At 41.3% G+C, this 21,179-nt stretch overlaps 1 protein-coding gene across 1 annotated transcript; it reads right to left on the minus strand.

Annotated features, from left to right (window-relative positions):
- Nucleotides 1–3,304: 3,304 nt before the first annotated feature.
- plek (pleckstrin) lies at nucleotides 3,305–12,861 on the minus strand. The gene is made up of 9 exons (XM_073834299.1): nucleotides 12,736–12,861; nucleotides 11,344–11,499; nucleotides 9,535–9,716; nucleotides 8,828–8,919; nucleotides 7,140–7,324; nucleotides 5,506–5,610; nucleotides 5,183–5,266; nucleotides 5,021–5,093; nucleotides 3,305–4,411 (listed from the first exon to the last, which is right to left on the minus strand). Exons 1-9 carry the CDS (start codon nucleotides 12,775–12,777, stop codon nucleotides 4,272–4,274), a joined length of 1,059 nt encoding a protein of 352 aa, XP_073690400.1. The 5' UTR covers nucleotides 12,778–12,861; the 3' UTR covers nucleotides 3,305–4,271.
- Between the last annotated feature and the right edge of the window lie 8,318 nt (nucleotides 12,862–21,179).

Here is a 21,179-nt window from a genome sequence, read left to right on the forward strand (position 1 = left end):
GCTTAAACTAGACCCTACACTTAAAAGTACTCTTTTATTTCCTTCTTGGACAACCAACCAATCACAGTCTTTAAAATGCTGTGTCATCGCTAGCAACGGGGTCAACCCCGCCTCCACACTAAGATAAAAGTTTTTGTCTTTTCTTTGCTCAGAGTTGCTCTTAGATTGATCCTGAATCACTCTTAAGCTAAAACTCCTACGTAGGAGTTTTTAAGCTAAAATAAAAGCTTTCTGAGAGGATTCTTAGAATCTTTATGAATACGGGCCTTGGTGGCTGACGGGCTGGAGCGTGGAGAGGAAGCCGGCAGGCTTGAGCGCTGGGCGGAAGCCTGGTAGACTAGAGCGCGGGGAGGAGGCCGGCCGCATCGGGCTGAGGACAGCAGCGGAGCTTTGGAGGATGACAGGGGATAGGAGACTGGGCTGGCGGTTCGATCCGTTGGAGCGGTATGTGGAGGTTCTCGGCTTATGGCAGGCTGGCGCGATGTGCCGTGTCTATGAGGGGACTGGAAGATGAGACCGACCAGAATTTGGAAATTCTTCAACTTCAAAATCAGATCCATTCAAATAGAGAATCAGGTTTAATAGCTCGATCAAGGGGAAATTACAAGAGGGAAGATCGCAGCGAATGGTCTCATCATCCAGCCCCAAAACAAACACAGCACCAAGAGCAGCCTCGTGCCAGCCTACCTGATGGGAGAGCTCGATGAAGTCCTCCACATATCGTTCCAACTCACGGCCACCTTGCCGCAGTCTCCTCAAAGCTGTCTCAGCCCGACTCATCTTCTGTTTTAGGTCCGTCGATCTGTCACAATGTGGCTGAATGGAGGAGTGGAGATGAAGCAGGTGAACCGGATTAAATGAATATAAACAGTTTTATTAAACAAAACACTGAAACTAATACAAACAAACAAAAACTGGGCGCAAGCAATGATAACATGTAACAATACATCGACGGACACTGGGGAGTGAGCAGACACAGACTTTATACACAGAAACATGGGCATGGTCACAAACAAGATAACGAGATGACGAGGGGGAAATACAAATATTGGCAAGACTAAACCAAAAGGACTAAACCAAAAGGGGGAGAACAAGGACTAAACCAAATGAACTAGAAACATAGGGGAAAAAACACTTGGGAAACAGAACAGGACAAAACACAGAAATAATCCTGACACACGGTATATGACGGTATTTTTTTTTTCCATGCATGACTAGGTGTTAACCACATTTCCTAATAAATTAGAGAATAATTACTGCAGTATATTGGCTTACATTGATCGGACTAGTATTAACCGAGGTTTGATTGGTCTCACAAAATGCTGCTGTTCACAAAGAAGTGACAGAAGTGGCTCTCATAATTGTAATGAGGTGAAGAAATCAGAATTCGTGACTTGCAGTCAAAATACACAACACTTTATTGTGCATTCTTCATATTCCAGGACATGTTTGTGGCGGAGGTGGTGAAGCAAATTGCTAGTGTTGCCTCCTGCGGCTACAACTTTAGCCTGACCACATTTACATATGATGTAGTGATGCACCGAAATGAAAATTCTTGGCCAAAATCGAAAACCGAAAGAATTATGCCAATTATTAGTACCATTGCATTTATGGCTATGACTGTGTACTAAATCTTACTAGAATCAAGGCATTGCAATTGCATAAATTAATATTAAAGTTTCAAAGAATAAATCAATTATATCAATTTAAACAATTATTATCAATCAAGTATTATATTACTTAAATAACATATACATATATTTTACTGCCTTTGTTTAAATTGTTAAAATTTTTATAACACATTATCTTGTGGATCCATGAGTTCACATTTACAACTCTACTGTTTCTCTTCCAGCAGGAGGCGCTGTCAGAATGGTACACAAAGCAGCAAATGACTTTGAAACGTGCAGCGCTCATATTTATTCAATGGATAGCCTTTTGAAGTTTCATCGCAATTCTTGTCTTTCAGTCCCCACATTTAAGACCACCTGAAATCATAATTATGACTTTCATAACCCCCTAATAACACTGCAGTCATTAATGAAAATTAAGAGCTTTATTTTAGACTTTCAAAAACAAACCTTACACAAAATACGTTTCTTTTTATTTTTCCCACCATGTTCGGGGCACAATAAAAATATTAAGGGACTAAATTAATATCAGCATATGAAGTCGTCTCTCATTGTCTGTGAAAGAATGCACTTCAGATGCTGAAAGTCAGTTTTTACTTTCACTTTAACATATTGCGCAGTTTTCATGTTGCATGTGTGATATCCATTGGCTCACCTCCATGGTTTAAAACATAAATATTTATAAAAATACAGTATATAGAAAAGACATATCTTTAAAATATTGCGACGTAACTGAAAGCTACATCTGTCTGCACGCAATGCGCCGGTCTCTGCTCTCATCACTGCAGACACACCCCTTACAAGTTTTGCAAATCGCTAACCCTGGGTCTTTCTCAGATATACTGAAATACGTCCACACCGCAGATGTGTTACTTCAGACAAGCACGTGCAAGCTGCAGTTTCTGTTTGCGTCAACATAGGTGTTCCCGACGCTTTGTACGCACACACTCACCGGTATTGGGGTATATGAAAAATGAATATCATTAAAAAAAACACCGGTATTCGGTATGAAAAGGTATACCGCCCAGCCCTACCTGTTTGTATAGCAGATGTAATTTTTAAGTCTTTTGTTAAGACCAACAAACAAACAAAAAAATCACCCTCTCTCTAAACAACAACACCAAACCAAACATACACACAAACATTCAAAAGTACAAAAAATCACCTTTAACATATATAAAATACTTGAAAGTGTTATTTAATTTTATTGTGTTGCTCCAAGTATTTCCATTGTGAATGTGTGTAAATATATATATACATTGGTGGAAATGGCCAAAATTCACTGGGGAGACTCTAGCCTGGGGGTTGGAGGTGGTTAATAATGGTAATTTAGATGTCCTTTCAGTTGTATTTAATTATAAAACCCTTTATAATCTTTAATAATATTAAACTTATTTCATATTTTCTCTAAACCTTCTTGGATATTAAGACAGGCACCTGCAATTATGGCCAAATTAAAGATTTGCTGTAGGCCTATGTTGTGTGGTCCTACTGAAAAAAAAAAAAAATAATAATAATAAATAAATAAAAACTTAGGAACACCTTCTGATGACATGACAGAAAGGACAGAAAGGACAGAAATTCACCTTCCCATTATAAAGCAATATTTGACACCTTGAAGTTATTATTATTTTTTATTACCTTTGTAATGCAATTTTTCATGTCATATTTTGTGAAAATAAAAATTTAGATTTATGATTTTTTTTTAATTAAACAATAAATTAAATTAAAATAATACGAAACAATCAGGAAGAATAAGTTACCAGTCAAATGAAATCAGCAACAACAATTCACCTTTGCACAGCACAGAAGAGCATAAATGTGGCATTAAGGAATATTTACAGATTTTTTTGACAAGATTCAGAGGTGGCATTAATACATTTTGTAATAACAATGTTATGAGATTAATGTTTTAAATATAAAGTTTTGAATATAGAAATATTAAACGATTTAAATGCGTTGTTAACAGATTACACTAACATTAGGTTATCGGAGTTTGGTCAACCTCTGCCTATGGAGAGAGAAAAAAAGTTTTCAAAAGCATCCCCCTCTGTTTTTTTCACAATTTGCACCATATATATATATATATATATATATATATATATATATATATATATATATAAACAATGATAGATGAATACTATATACGGGCAGTGAGCAGTGTAGCGCTGTGATATTTTGAGACAGCTTTGCGTTACACCACCTCACTCTCAGACCTGCTTAAGATTAGAAACAGGAAGTGGTACTACTTGAAATGAAAACAGGAAAATGCTGGACACTGAAGATTCTCCACTGTTGACAGCTTTTGACAGGCAGATCAATGTCACTTACTATCAGTTTCTGGTGAAACAACACATTTGCCCACATCCTGTCTCTAACTTTGTGTGAGGGTTAGTTTTTTTTTCTTCATTTTTTTCATGTGAAATTGTGTCACATGATTGTTATTAAACCTCTTGTTTTGTACAAATGCGGAAGGTGAAAAAAGCAAAACAAAACTGGAATCTTTATTTTTAGAAAATGCTGAAGAGGAGATATATTTGGTGTGTAGACAAAACTTCAGACAGATTCTCACCCTTAACTCTGCATGTCTTTAATGAGTGGGTTTGCCATTCTCCAGACTGAAGGATGCATCTAATAAAGTTATTTGCCCATCTTTGCAACGCTCTGTATGGCTTTGATCCAGTCCTTGCGCTCGTCGGCTGTCGCTGCCTGCAGGTAGTAGTGTATCTCATCTGATGTGATGACCTCGAAAAGATTCCCATCCACCTCCTGTCTCTTGGCTGCAGGAGTTTATAAGAGAGGAAAATAAATAAATTCCATATTGTATAAATGCTTTAAAATGTAGATATCTTTATCATTATTGTTAGGGACCACGCTGTAGCCCCTATTGTAATTGCTAATTTTCTTTATTATATGAATGAGAGTCTATGGCAGCCCTATCAAGCGTTCAATGGAAAAGGATGACATTTGGTACACTGGTAGAGGTCGTCCTGAATATTAATCAGACAAACTCTTGGGTCTCTACGATATACTCCATAGCGCCACCACCAGTTTAAATATGCACTTTTTATTTTGTTATAACTTTGAACACTGTCACAAAAAAACAAAAATCTTAGTTGATCTGATTAAACTTCTCATGTTTATCAAAACCAGTCTTTTGCATTTAGACTCCAGCCATCATTTTAAAATGTATTATTTTCTGTTTATTGCTACTCCTTCAAATTTTGCTGAAAAAAAAACCTTTCTTTTTATTATTGAAGTAAAGCATGTTTTTTATGGGTTTTGTAACATTCATTAGCCTCATTAGTATTTATAGAAGGACCTATTTAAAAAGCACTGGATGGTAAAGTGTGTTTAGCTGTATTATTTAGATTGACCAATCGTCATACCATCAGGCACGTATTCCACCGCAGTCACAACTGAGCCACGCAGATGAATGGAGCCGAGTGGATCATCCTCACCCTTACAGAGACACACAGACAATCCAAAACTGTGCTTTAATATTACATGATAAACAAACTGATCTTAAGAGATGACAGGAACATGCTTACTTTGGTGGGATCATAGTAGTGGATATAAGCAGGATCATCTCTCAGGATAAACTTTCTGACTTTCCAATTCTTTCGCCGGTGACCCTGTGTAGAAAAAAGAAATGATAAAGAAATGTGTGAGAATATCTAATATCTCATATAGGCCCATTAAAATATATGCTTGTTAAATAAATCTATATTTTTTAATTTTGTGTTGAAACATAGCCTTGATATCACCGGTTTTGTGAGATTCACTCATCTGATCACGCATTTACACATTCAACCACCAACCAGCATTTCAAGAACATTGGCGTTCATTAATAATGTGTCTTTTTAGCGCTTACCTGTTTGAGCAAACAGCCCTGTTTGACTATAGCCCCTCTGAACTCCTCCTTCCTGATCACATCCTCATCACTGGAGTAACCCTCACAAAAGAAACCACTATCTGCCTGCAGATCAACACAAATGCACACCTTCAACAACAGCTCTCGCTTCACAGACACGCAATTTGTTCCTGCACACACCCTATACATATCCTGCAATTCCACCTTCATTTATAGCAAGTGGAAAATATAGTACAGCTCTATTCCAAATCCAAAAGCTTTTAAAATTGCTTTTTCATTTCAGTTTCACTTTAGCATATTGCTTAGAATGAATCTATTATTATTATTATATAGATACTATTATATGTGACCCTGGACCAGAAAACCAGTCATAAGTGTAAATTTGTCGAAATTGAGATTCTTACGTCATCTGAAAGCTGAGTTTTCTGGACACATTTCTGGAGGTTTATTTTAGTTGTTGATGTCCTTAAGAATATATATTTGCGATATAAGTGCCAAAATCCATCTCAATATATTACAGCTCCTTTTTTTAATATTCATGAGCCTCTCTTCTGGTTGGCCTGTTGTTTTCTGAGTGACACACGGCCAGGCCAACCACAAGTAACTACGGTCATGTATGCTGTAGCCGAGCCCAGAGCCATAGAGAGAACCTAGCCTGCTGATACTCAACAGGATATTTCAGAATGATCATTAATGTTTTTTCTTTTTCAAACACCGAATGGAAATACAGGTGAGTTGCCTTTTGGAACAGAGCCAATAATGAACTGTACCTTAAAGGGTTAGCTCACTTCCAGAACAAAAATGTACAGATAATGTACTCACCCCTTTGTCACCAAGATGTTCATGTCTTTCTTTCTTCAGTCGTAAAGAAATTATGTTTTTTGATGAAAACATTTCAGAATTTTCCTCGATATAGTGGACTTCCATGGTGCCCCGAGTTTAAACTTCAGAAATGCAGTTTAAACACAGCTTCAAAGGGCTCTACATGATCCCAGCCAAGATAGAAGGGTCTTATCTAGCAAAACAATCACTTATTTTCAAAAAAAAAAAAAAAAAAAAAAAAAAATTATATACTTTTTAACCTCAAACAACTGTCTTGTCTAGCTCTGCGTGAACAGGTTAATGACAGTTAGGGTATGTCGAAAAACTCAGATCTCATTTTCTCCTCCAACTTCAAAATTGCCCTACATCGCTGTTTAACCTTTTTTTGTAAAGGGTGTTAGATCTTCTTTGTAAGTTCACTTTGTAAACACTGGGTTGGTACTTCTGCAGCGATGTAGGATGACTTTGAAGTTTTTGGGGAAAAAATGAAATGGGAGTTTTTCGACATACCCTAACTGTCATGAACCGGAAAACACAGTTCACGCAGCGCTAGACAAGATGATAAGGCACTTCTTTCTCAGCTGGGATCATTTAGAGCCATTTGAATCTGCATTTAAGCTGCATTTTGGAACTTCAACCTCAGGGGCACCATAGAAATCCATTAAATGGAGAGAAATCCTGAAATATTTTCCTCAAAAAACATAATTTCTTTACGACTGAAGAAAGAAGGACATGAACATCTTGACAAGGGTACATTCTCTGTAAATTTTTGTTCTGAAAGTGAACTACTTCTTTAAGATTTGTTAACTCACAAAGTAATAAAGAGCCTCGATTTGATCCAGGAAAACACACTCTGCTCCTTTTTCTGCCCCGTCTTTGGACACGTCTCCGGCGGGCAGCAGGAATCCCTCGTTCAGCAGTCCGGTGGCCAGCATCAGTCCCTCAGGTCTGTTTCTGGCCTTCCCCTCAGAAATCAACCAGTCGATTACTGTGTTTCCTGCCAGCAGATCCACAAGATGACATTTAAAGGTCAACACAACAGACTGAAAGATTAAAGAGATTAAATAGAGATGTTCCTCTAGAGAAAAAAAAACACCTTGGTGATTATAATTTTCATTTATAGTACATTTGAGACGTGTACAGTTGAAACACCTTAAATAACTTGCATACACAGGAACGCTGAGCTGTGATTTTTGCTTCACACATGTGTATTAGTGTTTTCTTTAATCCTGGGAAATTGGAAATGTTTGCATCTTTCCACTCCAAAGACATCAACAAAAGTTTATTTTTTTCCATGGTGAGATTTTTCTTTCACCATGTCGCTTCCACAATGAATAGCTTAGTGTTCTTTTATGATTGTTAAGCTTAACATACATCATTGCAAACATTACTATGTGATCTAAAAATAGACATATTTTATGACATTGTGCCATGCAAGGTATTTTCATAATCTAGAGGAATGTGCAAGAATGTCAGTAGGGTACGGTTGAGACACAGTGTATCAACTCTACCCAGATTGGTGCCCTATTGTGTCACATGCTGTTTAGTTGTACAGTGTTGTGATAATAGGTTAAAAGTCACATTACGCAAATTATGTTAAAACAATGATATTTGTGATTTCAACTGTCCATTATTAATGGACATATTTTTGAACATGAATTTTAAAAGGATACCATAGCATTTTAAGAAATATACAAGGTGGTAAAGTGGGTACAGTTGATACAGCCTTTATAGGTTGCTATGTATACAGTAACAGTTCAATCAAAGAAAATAAAATGCATACTCAGAGGCTGTGAGTGTTTGTGTACTGGTATTACCTATATTATGGGGACCAAATGTCCTCACAAGTATAGTAATACCAGTAAATGAGAACATTTTTAGGTCCCCATAAAGAATCAAGCTTATAATTCATACAGAATGACTGGAAATGTAAAAATGCAGAAAGTTTTGAGTGATGCTTATGGTTTGTATGTATGTTTGTGTGTATATTTTGTTATGTTTACTGTTATGTTTACATTTGTACTGTTTGCCATATATTTTCTCGTGTTAAATATTTGTTCCTATTTTGTTTAACTGAATCTGAATTAAATAAAGCAAATAAATAAATCTGAATTTCAAAACAAAATGTTGCACAACTGTAATTTTGTAATTTTCTACATTTGCAATACATGGTTAGCCAGCTTTAGAGCATTACCAATGCCATTGCACTGTTTCAGCTGTACACCATATGGGTACAGTTGAGACAAAAAATAACTTAATGTTTATTAGCTTATTGTGGAAAATATAAACTACTTATGGCTATTATCAATTCATGATATTTTATTACACAAACAAAAGAAATATCATGTGAAAAATCACTTCATTTTAGCATCTAGTTTTTTGTGTAGCTATGAAAAAAAAGCAGAAAGTGTCTCAACTGTACTCAGTGTACTCTAGTAGTTGTAAGACAGGTTTGGTCTAGTTCTTCATTTTACCAGCGGAGCTGAAGTGAATATTTTACCTGTGAAACAGTGATTGAACAGCCTTTTATCCTTCTCTACCTTCAGCTCTTTAACCCCTTTGTCTTGATCTTTCATTAAAACATACAGCTCACTAAAAACAGACAGAACAAATGCAACATTTTAACAGTTTCACAGCAGGGTCTTTATTTATCATCTATTTCTATTTCTTAAGGCCTTTCCACACTGAGGGAGATGCGAAAACGCGAGGCGAATCTCAGACGAATGGTGCTTTCACACCGAGAATTAATAGAAATTATACTAAGAACATGTGAGAATAACCATCTGTTCTCAGATGCAATGATAACAAGAGCGCATCCTCTTCTCTCTCGTAATACTCTTCTTCTGTGTTTGTTTACACTGCTTTTCGGAACAGCACCACAACTCTCATCCTTTTGTGCAACAGCAGCTGCTCCAGGCACATGATGTAATGCTCAAATCTTATTGGACTGCCGTGTTATCGCTTCGTGAAACTGAAAAGATTCGTCTGACTGGTTGTTAAAAAAACATTTGCTTTTTTGGTGCGCAAATGTGGAAGCACTCATAGGAATATGTTGTTTAATTCCAGCGCGTCATCACATGCTTTATTCGTTTCGCTTTTTCACACTCAGTGTGGAAATTCCTTTATTCAAAAACAGCTAGATGCCAGTGAGATCAGAAATATTTCAAATACAGTTTGATAACTGAAATACACAGTAATGTGTAATACCTCAGGTTAACATTTTCCGGTAACCGAATGGATCGGCGCGTTGACTTCCTGGCAAACTTCTTGCCGCCCTGTAAACAGGTGATGGCCCTCTTGATATCTTTAACCCAAAACTCCCTGTCCTCTAGGTGGGTCGCTTGGAAGAAATGGTCCTGATTCTTAGCTGTACTGACCTTGAACACTAGCTGTTGAAAAATGCATATGAAAATATTCATGAAAAACTCTAGATACGTCAGCAGTATACACTGAAAAAAACAATAAGTTAATTTACTTCATTTTTATTTTGCACGTTTTTGCATGCATAGTTTTGTCATGATCTGGGCTGTGGGGTTTCCCTCAGCCCCCTGAGGTCGCTGTTTCCCTTTCCCTTGCACTGCACTTCCCTGATTGTATACACCTGTCTGTGATCGTTAGCACTCATCAAACCCACACCTGTTCACTATTACATGGACTATAAGAACTCTCATTGCCCACTAATCATCCTGGCTGCATTGTCTTCGTATGTCTGTCTCTGTGTTGCTGGTTCCTGGATCTTTGTTTTCAGTTCTGTTTATTTTGCATTGTTTCAAGTCGTGTTGTGCCGTGTTGGCCTTTTGTTTATGTTTTGGTTTTGTTTGTTAGTTTCTTTGTTTGTAAATTAAATGTATACTTACCTTCCCTGCATTTGGACCCAGATCTCATTTCTAACGTGACAATTTTTAAGTAAATTTCAGGTATGTTATTAGAAAAAATCTACTTAACTAAGGCAAACATTTCCAAAGAAAATAAGCAAATTTAATGTGTACAGTTAGAGTTTGATGAGTACTTTCTACTTAATTAAATAGTTTACTCTGCAGTCATTAAGTACAATTCACTCAGATGCGGTTTGTAAACTTCACTTAAAAGCATCATAGCACTGAAAATAATGCCATTAAAGCATGTGATTCACTTACAAACATGTACAAGCAAGTACACGGCTCCTTATTGTTTTTAAGATGACTCAATGTTAACTCAATGTAGTTACAAACCAAATGAACACAAAGACTTGGCGTATGATACACAGTGACGGTAACAATCAGTGAATAGTTTTTGAGCATGAATGGGTCATTTTGAGTAGAAAATCTACTCTAGATGTTACAAATCAGCAAGTTACTTACCTAACAACAAAAGCAACCATGAAAAAGTGTTAATACATCTCGACAACAGCTAAAAATGTAACCTTATTAATTCATCATGCCCAAGTGCATGACAGGAACAACAGGATCATGACTTTGATATTAACTTAAAGGAACCCTCCACTTTTTTTGGTACTAATACCGGCAGCAAATGTAAAGCTGTGATTTTCTAGGCCGATAAGATTAGGAACTACATTCCCATTCAGGCTTGGTACTGCGCCTGCTTTGGCCATATTATGGCAGCAAACTTCCTTGACTATTACACTGGAATGTAGGCCTAATCGTATCGGCCTAGAAAATCGCAGCTTTACATTTTCCACCAGTATTAGTACACAATATAACTACAGAAGAGTCAAGTTTTAAATAGGACAAATATCAAAACTCGTTGGTCATTTTTGAACGCGATGCTATTGGTCTTATAGGATTCAATGATCTATGCTAAAAGTGACATCGCCAGAACAGGAGAACGGCTGAATGGATTTCAAAACGGTAAAAATCAACTTATTAACTCAGGGGGAGATAGAGAATGAGCCTATTTCCAAAAAAAAGTGGAGTGTTCCTTTAATGTAGAAATTACATTTGTTTTTCTGTATTATTTAATTCACCACAAAATCATTTTTATCATTGTACTGGTATTAAAGACGTCTGGTTCCTTCACCGTTCTTTTACTGAAATCCTGGCATGGGCTGGTCAGAGTCGCACCCTTCAGAGGGATCATTCCCTTCGGACTGTTGTCTGCCTTCTTCTTGTAAAACTCAATGGCATCATCTGCTAACACCACCCACACCACCTTCCATGAGTTAAGCACAGTCCCCTGCAAAACAAGAACAGTTCACCGCTGTAGCTTCCTAAAACGACTGACACAAATAAAACACACTGAATACAAATGCAGTAGTAGTGTTGAGCTATAAACAAATAGCTTTAACCTACAGCTAAAGGAAACATATTGCTTGATATAATGGATTACATCAGCACTGTTTGAATTCCAGTACACAAAAGAATTTCAGTCAAGTGCGAATGTTCAATTTACGTCATTTTCAGTTCTGTATTTTAGCTCACACAAACAGTTGTGGGTGGAATTGTAGGCTTCAGCTGTCAGATCCTGATACACAAATTAGTTATATTAGTATTACAATATTTCACAAAGACAAGAATATTTTGAAATGCTATTCCAAAACTAAAAAAAAAAAAATATGTGTGGACAAAATTAGGTGTACACTCTTAAAAATAAAGGTGATTCATGATGCCATAGAAGAACCTCTTTTGTTTAAATGGTTCCATAAAGAACCTTTAACGCCTGAAGAACCTTTCTGTTTCATAAAAGGTTCTTTGAAGCGAAAGAACGTTCTTCAGATTATTAAAAGGTAAGAAAGAGATGTTTTTTTTTAAAGAACCTTTGACTGATGGTTCTTTGTGGAACCAAAAATGGTTATTCTATGGCATCGCTGTGAAGAACCTTTTAAAGCACCTTTATTTTTAAGAGTGTATGTTGCAATGATTGTGCTTTTGGAAAAGAAAGAGGATGTTCCTACTTATAATTCCCAAAATAGAGCAACTTCACAACTTCATGGAAAAACATGACAAAACATCAGCACATGATATCAATACTGTCATACATGGTATTGTCATGGTGTTTGTTCAAAATCCAAGAGATTACAGCCTGCCATGGTACTTTTATGCTAATATAGCCTATATTGCTTGGTGCCAGCACTGCAAAATCTTATCATCAATATCTAAAAACTCTTAATAAAAGGATCAAATGCTGTATTGGGTTAATCTGAATTCTCAGCTGCAAAAGTATCTTTAATTTTATGTGCTGTATGTAGATTCAGAAACATCCAGCTTGAATGAACACTGAAATGTTTATTTTTATGTATTCCAGTGATTTTAAATAAAGACTTTCGAAATATCTAGCATTTTTCTTGTCAGGAAAAATTACCTTTTACGGTCACCAGTGATACTGACACATTTCAACACAATCTAACGTCACAGAAAGCTATTATTGATCCACAGAATCACAAAGGAATGAAAGATAAAACCCCAGTCTTACCTTTTTCACTAAATATCCTTCTCTGATTGTGGTTGGTTCCATAGCTATGAAGTGAAGCAGCGAGTCTCAGTCTACAGGGAGTGGTGTATGTCAGACCCATATAGTTGAGCTGAACTTGTGTCTGACGTGTAACCTCAGTTGACAGTTATAGACACATTTTGATGAAAGGGAAGTTGCACACAGCCTAACAGGCAACTTCATGGTCAGCTAGTTTCCTCTGTGTTTTTCAGCCCACAGTAAATGAGTCAGAGGGCAAATGATACCACTTGTGTTTAGTGATAACAAACCCCCAGCTTGTCAATGAGAGTGAAAAATTGTTTTAGATATATTTTTAAAAACAAATATCTATTCTGGCCTTAATATGAATGTTAAAAAATGTACAATATCACTGTATTTAATTTGCTAGAAGAGACATTTAACATCTGCTGTTTTGGTGCAGCAATGAAAGATTTATTTTGAAGCCTGCAACTTCAGTGGAAAATACAACTTCAGCAAATTAATCACATTAGAGAAACAATACTCTCACAGGAAGTTGAATGAAGATAGTTGAAGAAGTGTTACAGAAGACCTGTGCGTTGCATGTTTGCGGTAACTAAAAAGAGACCCGGCCCAGGCTGTGTTTTCACTTTATCAACAGTAATGAGGTAATGTTGTAACACCCATTTGTCAACATCGTTCAATTGTTTACTCAATTATTTAATGATAAATATATATATACATTTAAAAAATCAACCAAATAAAAGGTGTTTTTCACACGTGGTTTTGAAAGGAAGTGGGAGAGTTGTACCTCAGAATATGAGATAATAAACTTGTATCCTATTACCTCATCTGTGTCTTTAGGTGCTGCTAAAAGTGGAAGCTAACCCAACTATTACAGACAAACAAACAAAAAACTGAAGACAAACACAAAAAGCATTGGGGTGGTACTAATATGACACAGTGATACAGTATATCAGATGGTGGTTATACCACTGTACTTGATATTATGATACAAATAAATGGGTAATCATGATGCTATTCAACAACATCAGTTTTAAAGTTGTCTTTGACATGAATAACACCTTTTGAACTTTAAGCATATATATATATTGTGGCGGGAGTCCCGAGGCACAATCAGCGTCGCCCTGGCAACTCACGCCAAACACCTGGACCTCATCACCACGGACCAATCGTTCACGGACGCCGCCCCTACAAAAGCCGGTTGCTCACCACAGATCACTGAGAAACTATCTCCGATGAGGTTGAAGCTTACCTGCTCTCTGCTCTCATTTCCCCCTACAGATTCGCCGTGAACGATTGGCCACCGTCACTTCTGGACACCGCCACCACCGCGAACTCACCTTCAAGCACCTACCCGTTTGCTTGCACCTTCCTGGGGAATTCTGCACGACAAGGACTTCACCTCTCACGGAGCACCGACGCACATTCACCTGCCACTTCACCGTTTCACTTAAGTCTGTTCAATAAACTCACCCTCCGGGGCTCAACTAAAAGTCTTGTCTTGTCGTGCTGTTCCCCGCCCGGCCACAAGGTGGTGGAGAATGCGGGCAAGTTTCCGGGCCTGAGAACACCGACGAGCAAGACTCACTGTTTGTTTACACCGCCATCTTGCCCCCATTCACTTCCGGTTCTGTTTTTTTCAGGGCGCGCCGCTCCCCGAGATCATGGAAGAACTGGTCAAACAACTCACCGAGGTTAGCGTCCGCCAGCAGCAATGCTTTGAACTGTTGACGGAGCAACATGGACAGATTCAAGGATATTTGGCAGAACTACGTGCCCCGGCTGCTCACACCGTCCCGCTGCCGGACCCCCGCGCCGCCGCCGCTCGACTACTACCTAAACTGACCGCAGATGATGATATTGAGGCTTACCTCAAAATGTTTGAGTCTGTCGCTCGCACAGAGGGTTGGGCGAGAGGAATTTGGGCGGAGATATTGGCACCGCTGCTTTCTGGTGAGGCCCAACGGGCGTATTTTTCATTGCCAGCAGCAGCACAAAATAACTATAGTGAATTAAAGAGAGAAATTTTAGGGCGTTTGGGGCTTTCAGCCGTTGCGGCTGCACAGCGTTTTCATGACTGGGAGTTTAAAGCACGGTTGCCAATTCGCGCTCAAATAGCCGATCTGATGCGGTTAGCAGAGCATTGGTTACTAGAGAACTCGCCATCTCCGGCCCAGGTAGTCGAGAAAGTAGTAGTCGACCGGGTGCTGAGAGCGCTACCGCGTTCAATGAAGCAGGCGGCCGGGATGAAGGGTCCAAGAACTCTAGCCGAGCTGGTTGACGCCGTGGAGCTGGCGGACGCAGCCTTCCACCGGGAGGCCGGGGAGCGAGCGCCGCCTTTTCCCCGGAGGGTGAACCAGGAGCGACGCACGCCAGAGGCGCACCCCCGCGCAGTATACAGACCGCCCAGTCCCCGCGACGAGCCAATGCCCACCGATCCACCATCACCGACCCCCAAAGCCTGGATGACCGGCTGCGTGGTGCACCGGGAAACGCCACCAGGAGCCCCCACGACCTTCGTCATGATTCGAGGACGACGGTATCGGGCCCTCCTCGACTCCGGAAGTTCAGTCTCCCTCGCCAGGCCCGGACCCCTAGAACCCCGGCCAGCCCCCAAGTCAACGATGCCTATCACGTGTGTCCACGGTGACACCCGTCAGGTACCTACAAGTCTACTTACCTTTCGTAGGGATGGAAAAGCCTGGACCCTGGAAGTCGGAGTCGTAAGCGACCTGCCGGTCCCATTGCTGTTGGGGCGCGACTGGCCGGGGTTGGAGGCTGCCCTCGCCGAAGCTGCCCGGTCCCCTCGTCCTCGGCACCACCAGCATCGGCCGCCGTCGCGGGGATCTCGAGGCCATACCAACCTGTTGACAACCGACAGTGGGAGAGATGGTGAGTCCCCCTCCCGTAATACTAACCTCTTCCATGATGTCTTCCGGCAGGTTACGGGCGGGGGAGACTTTGGCCGCGCCCAGAAGGAGGACGACCGGCTGAAGCACTGTTGGCGACAGGTCCGCATCCTGGAGGGAAAGGAAGTCCTCCCGGCACCTCACCCTCTCCCATATTTCGTCGTCCAGAACGGTCTGCTATACTGCGTCGCGGAGCGACGGGGGGAGGTCAAACACCTGCTGGTCGTCCCAAAGACCAAGACGGAGCTGGTCCTAGAGTTGGCACATTCGCACCCCATGGCTGGTCACCTGGGAGCCCAAAACACGACGCAACGGATTCGGGATCGATTCCACTGGCCCGGCCTGGAGGCCGAGGTCAGGAGGTTTTGCCAGGCCTGCCCTACGTGCCAGCGCACGTCACCCAGAAAACCTCCCCCCAGCCCGCTGATTCCATTACCCATCATCGGGGTGCCCTTTGAGCGAATCGGGATGGACATCGTGGGGCCGTTGCCGAGGTCTGGCCGGGGACACGAGCACATCCTCGTTATCGTGGACTACGCCACCCGGTACCCAGAAGCAGTCCCCCTCCGCCAAGCCACCGCCAAAGCCATCGCTCGCGAGCTGTTCCTGCTCTCCAGCCGGGTGGGTCTACCGTCGGAGATACTGACCGACCAGGGAACCCCCTTTATGTCCCGGCTAATGGCTGACCTCTGCCGGCTGCTGAAGGTAAAGCAAGTGAGGACCTCGGTCTACCACCCCCAGACCGACGGGCTCGTCGAGAGGTTCAACCAGACCTTAAAACAGATGTTGCGACGGGTGGCCGCCGAAGACAAAAAGGACTGGGATCTGCTCTTGCCTTATGTGCTGTTCGGCATCCGGGAGGTACCACAGGCCTCCACAGGGTTCACTCCCTTCGAACTCCTCTTCGGCCGGCAACCCCGTGGCCTCCTCGACGTAGCCCGAGAAGCCTGGGAGCAGCAGCCGGCAGTCTATCGGACCGTCGTCGAGCACGTCCGAGACATGCGGGAGAAGATCGACCGGGTCATGCCGTTAGTCCGGGAACACCTGGTGAAATCCCAACAGGCCCAGCAACGTCTCTACAACCGGGCGGCCCAACCGCGGGAGTTCCAACCTGGAGATAGGGTGATGGTCCTGGTCCCCAACGCAGCCTGCAAGTTCTTGGCCCAGTGGCAGGGGCCCTACACGGTTGAGGAGCGAGTGGGCCCAGTTAACTACCGGGTAAGACAACCCGGCCGAAGAAGAGTAAACCAATTATATCACGTTAACCTGTTGAAGAAGTGGATCGGGGACCGGGACCAGCTCGCCGCCCTCGCCTCCCAAGATCCCGCGGTTGTAGATGTCAATCCCAACCTGTCAGCCACACAGAAGACGGAGCTGCGGCACCTGGTCGGTCAGTTCCTGGACGTCTTCTCCGACAGCCCCGGCCAGACTAATGTCCTAAGCCACGACATCTGCACCCCTCCGGGCGTCCTCGTCCGGCAACGGCCCTACCGAGTCCCAGAGGCCCGCCGGCAGGCTATAGAGGCGGAAGTCCAAAAGATGCTCAAGCTGGGGGTAATAGAACCATCACGGAGCCCGTGGTCCAGCCCGATTGTCCTGGTCCCGAAGCCCGACGGCACCCTGAGGTTCTGTAATGACTACCGACGCCTAAACGACATCTCCGACTTTGACAGCTACCCCATGCCCCGAGTGGATGAGCTCCTGGAACGGTTGGGGAGGGCTCGGTACATCACAACACTCGACCTCACCAAAGGCTACTGGCAAGTCCCCCTCTCGGCCGACGCCAAGCCCAAAACGGCCTTCTCGACGCCCTCGGGGCACTGGCAGTACCGGGTTCTCCCCTTTGGCCTGCATGGGGCCCCCGCCACCTTTCAACGACTAATGGATGTAATCCTCCGTCCCCATCAGGCCTATGCCGCAGCGTACCTCGACGACGTGGTCATCCACTCGGAGGCGTGGGAAGACCACCTGGAGCGGCTGCGCAGGGTGCTGTTGGAGCTTCGCCGGGCTGGACTAACCGCCAACCCCCGCAAATGCCACCTAGCCATGAACGAAGGCAGGTACCTCGGCTTCAAAGTGGGAAGAGGACTCATCCGGCCTCAGGAGGACAAGGTCAAAGCCATTATGGATGCCCCTAAGCCATCCACCAAGTCGCAGGTACGTGCCTTCTTGGGGTTGGCGGGTTATTATCGGTGCTTTATCCCCGGCTTTTCCTCTATAGCCGCCCCTCTGACAGACCTGACCAGGAAGGGACAGCCAGAGCGGATCCGTTGGTCTGGGGAAACCGAGGAGGCCTTCCGGCGCATCAAGGAGGCCCTGACCACCGAGCCCGTCCTGCGTGCCCCAGACTTCAACTGTCCCTTCCTGCTCCAAACGGATGCCTCCGACACGGGATTGGGGGCCGTGCTCTCCCAGGTCCAGGAGGGAGAGGAGCATCCGATTGTGTACATCAGCCGGAAGCTGTCCAAGGCCGAGCGCAACTACGCCGCGGTAGAGAAAGAAGCTCTCGCCATCAAGTGGGCAGTCCTGGAGCTGAGGTACTATTTATTAGGTCGACATTTTACACTGTTTACAGATCATGCACCGCTACAGTGGATGGCCCGGGCCAAAGACACTAACGCCCGGGTCACGAGGTGGTTCCTCTCGCTCCAGGACTTCCACTTCGATGTGCGCCACCGGGCCGGATCCAGCAACTCCAACGCTGACGGACTCTCTCGGTCTTGGGCAGCGTATGCAGGTCTGTCAGGGGTCATTCCCCTCCCACCCCCTGTCTCCCCTTTTGTTTCTGCCACCAGGACCAGGACGTCGCTTGGGGGGGGGAGTGTGGCGGGAGTCCCGAGGCACAATCAGCGTCGCCCTGGCAACTCACGCCAAACACCTGGACCTCATCACCACGGACCAATCGTTCACGGACGCCGCCCCTACAAAAGCCGGTTGCTCACCACAGATCACTGAGAAACTATCTCCGATGAGGTTGAAGCTTACCTGCTCTCTGCTCTCATTTCCCCCTACAGATTCGCCGTGAACGATTGGCCACCGTCACTTCTGGACACCGCCACCACCGCGAACTCACCTTCAAGCACCTACCCGTTTGCTTGCACCTTCCTGGGGAATTCTGCACGACAAGGACTTCACCTCTCACGGAGCACCGACGCACATTCACCTGCCACTTCACCGTTTCACTTAAGTCTGTTCAATAAACTCACCCTCCGGGGCTCAACTAAAAGTCTTGTCTTGTCGTGCTGTTCCCCGCCCGGCCACAATATATATATATATATATATATATATATATATATATATATATATATATGTGTGACCCTGGACCACAAAACCAGTCTTAAGTCGCTGGGGTATATTTGTAGCAATAGCCAAACATACATTGTATGGGTCAAAATTATAGATTTTTCTTTTATGCCAAAAATCATTCGGAAATGAAGTAAATATCATGTTCCATGAAGATTTTTTGTAAAATTCCTACTATAAATATATCAAAATGTAATTTTTGATTAGTAATATGCATTGTTAAGAACTTAATTTGGACAACTTTAAAGGTGATTTTCTCAGTATTTTGATTTTTTTGCACCCTCAGATTCCAGATTTTCGAATAGTTGTATCTCAGCCAAATATTGTCCTATCCTAACAAACCATATATCAATAGAAAGCTTATTTATTGAGCTTACATATGATGTATACATCTCAGTTTTGTAAAATTTAACCTTATGACTGGTTTTGTGGTCCTGGGTCACATATATATTTTACAATTCAAACATTTTACAGCATTATAAACCACCAAATATCACTATTTTTATGTCCACACTGTTAAGGGAAAGTATGCAGTGCCTTCAGGACATCATAACATAAAAAATAAACGTTTTTATTTTATTATTATTATTATTATTATTATTATTATTATTATCTTTTTTATATAAATTCTTGTGTAATTATGATAGGGAGATGTAAAATATGTGAAAAATTATTTTGGTCAATCTAAGGTATATAAATGTAAGGATCCATACTAAATGTGTCCATTCTGTTGGGTTTTCTGACGTAACAGGGTGAACACTAACAGAGTAGACATTCTGACCTAAAATCAGCACACAAAAAAAGCTAACAAGTTTTTTTTTTTTTTTTTATTATACTTTTACAAATAAGAATTTATTTATTTTTCTTATTCCATTTAACAGGGTGGACATGTTGAAGTTGATCACATCAGATTAGAAAGATAAAATAAGTAAAAAATGAATAAATAAATAAGACAATTAACAAAGCAGAATCTCTTTCTCACCTTCCCTAGTCATTTTCCCTCTAATTAAAAGATGTCAGCCATTTGAAGATGTAATTTCCTTTTTTCCAACTTTCATTTAAAGGTCCTGAAGTCAAATATAACAGGGTGGACAATATTTTGAGGGACAAGCTAAAAACCTTTACCCTTTTTTTAATGAATTTAATACTTGGAATATATATACATTAGAGAAAACTATTACTGAAATATATCAGTAATAGTTTTCTCTAATGTATATATATTCCAACATTTAGACACTTAGCAGACACTTTTATCCAAAGGGACTTACAAAAGAGGACAATGGAAGCAATCAAAATCAACAAAAGTGCTATAACAAGTCTCATTTAGCCTAACACAGTACACATATCAAGTTTTTTTTCTTTTTAAATAAATTAATAGAAAATAGATAGAATAAAAAAGAAAAAGCAAGCTAGTGTTATTTTTTTTTTTTTAAGAAAGTAAGTAAATGAGTTGAGTATAAGTCTAAATGGGCAAATTATTATTATTATTATTTTTTTAAGAATAGAATTAGAATAGAGGGTGCTAGAGTTAGAGGGTCAAATAAAGATGCAAGAGATGTGTTTTTAGCCGATTCTTGAAGATGGCTAAGGACTCAGCTGTTCAGATTGAGTTGGGCAGGTCATTTCATTTCATTTAATGTGAAAGTCTGTGAAAGTAATTGTGTGCCTCTTCGAGATGGCACGATAATGCGCAGTTCACTTGCTATACCAAACAATGTGAGAAATTTTTTATTTTTTATTTTTTAAATGCTCATATTAAGTGTTATTTTCATCATCAAAATGGCCTGGGGACATAGGAAAAATGATATTTGGTGGTTGAAAATACTGTAAAATGTTTAGAAGTATTATTATTAAAAAAACTTAAATATGCTTAAAGGTCAGAGGGAATAGTTTTGTCAAAGACAACAAAATTAATGTTGTTGAAAATTGTAAGTCAATACTATCATAATCTTTATTGGGGAGACAAAAGGCACCGAATCCCAGGAATGGCCCAAATATTGTATTGTAATAAATGATTGCCAAATCAAATACCGTTGTGATTTGTATTTTGATAGCCTGCCAGGGTTCTGATTATTAAGTCTACCATGTAATTTACTAGGGATGCACCGATCCTTATCGGCCGATCACTTGCGCGTTTTGTCAGTAAAGCCGGTTCTGTAATCAGCGGTAAATGCCATCAGGTGCGTGATTTCACGTTGAGCCGTATATACTACACACAGCCGATTCGTATCG

This window comes from Garra rufa, chromosome 2, assembly GCF_049309525.1.
Source record: "Garra rufa chromosome 2, GarRuf1.0, whole genome shotgun sequence".
In the NCBI taxonomy this organism is placed as follows: domain Eukaryota; kingdom Metazoa; phylum Chordata; class Actinopteri; order Cypriniformes; family Cyprinidae; genus Garra; species Garra rufa.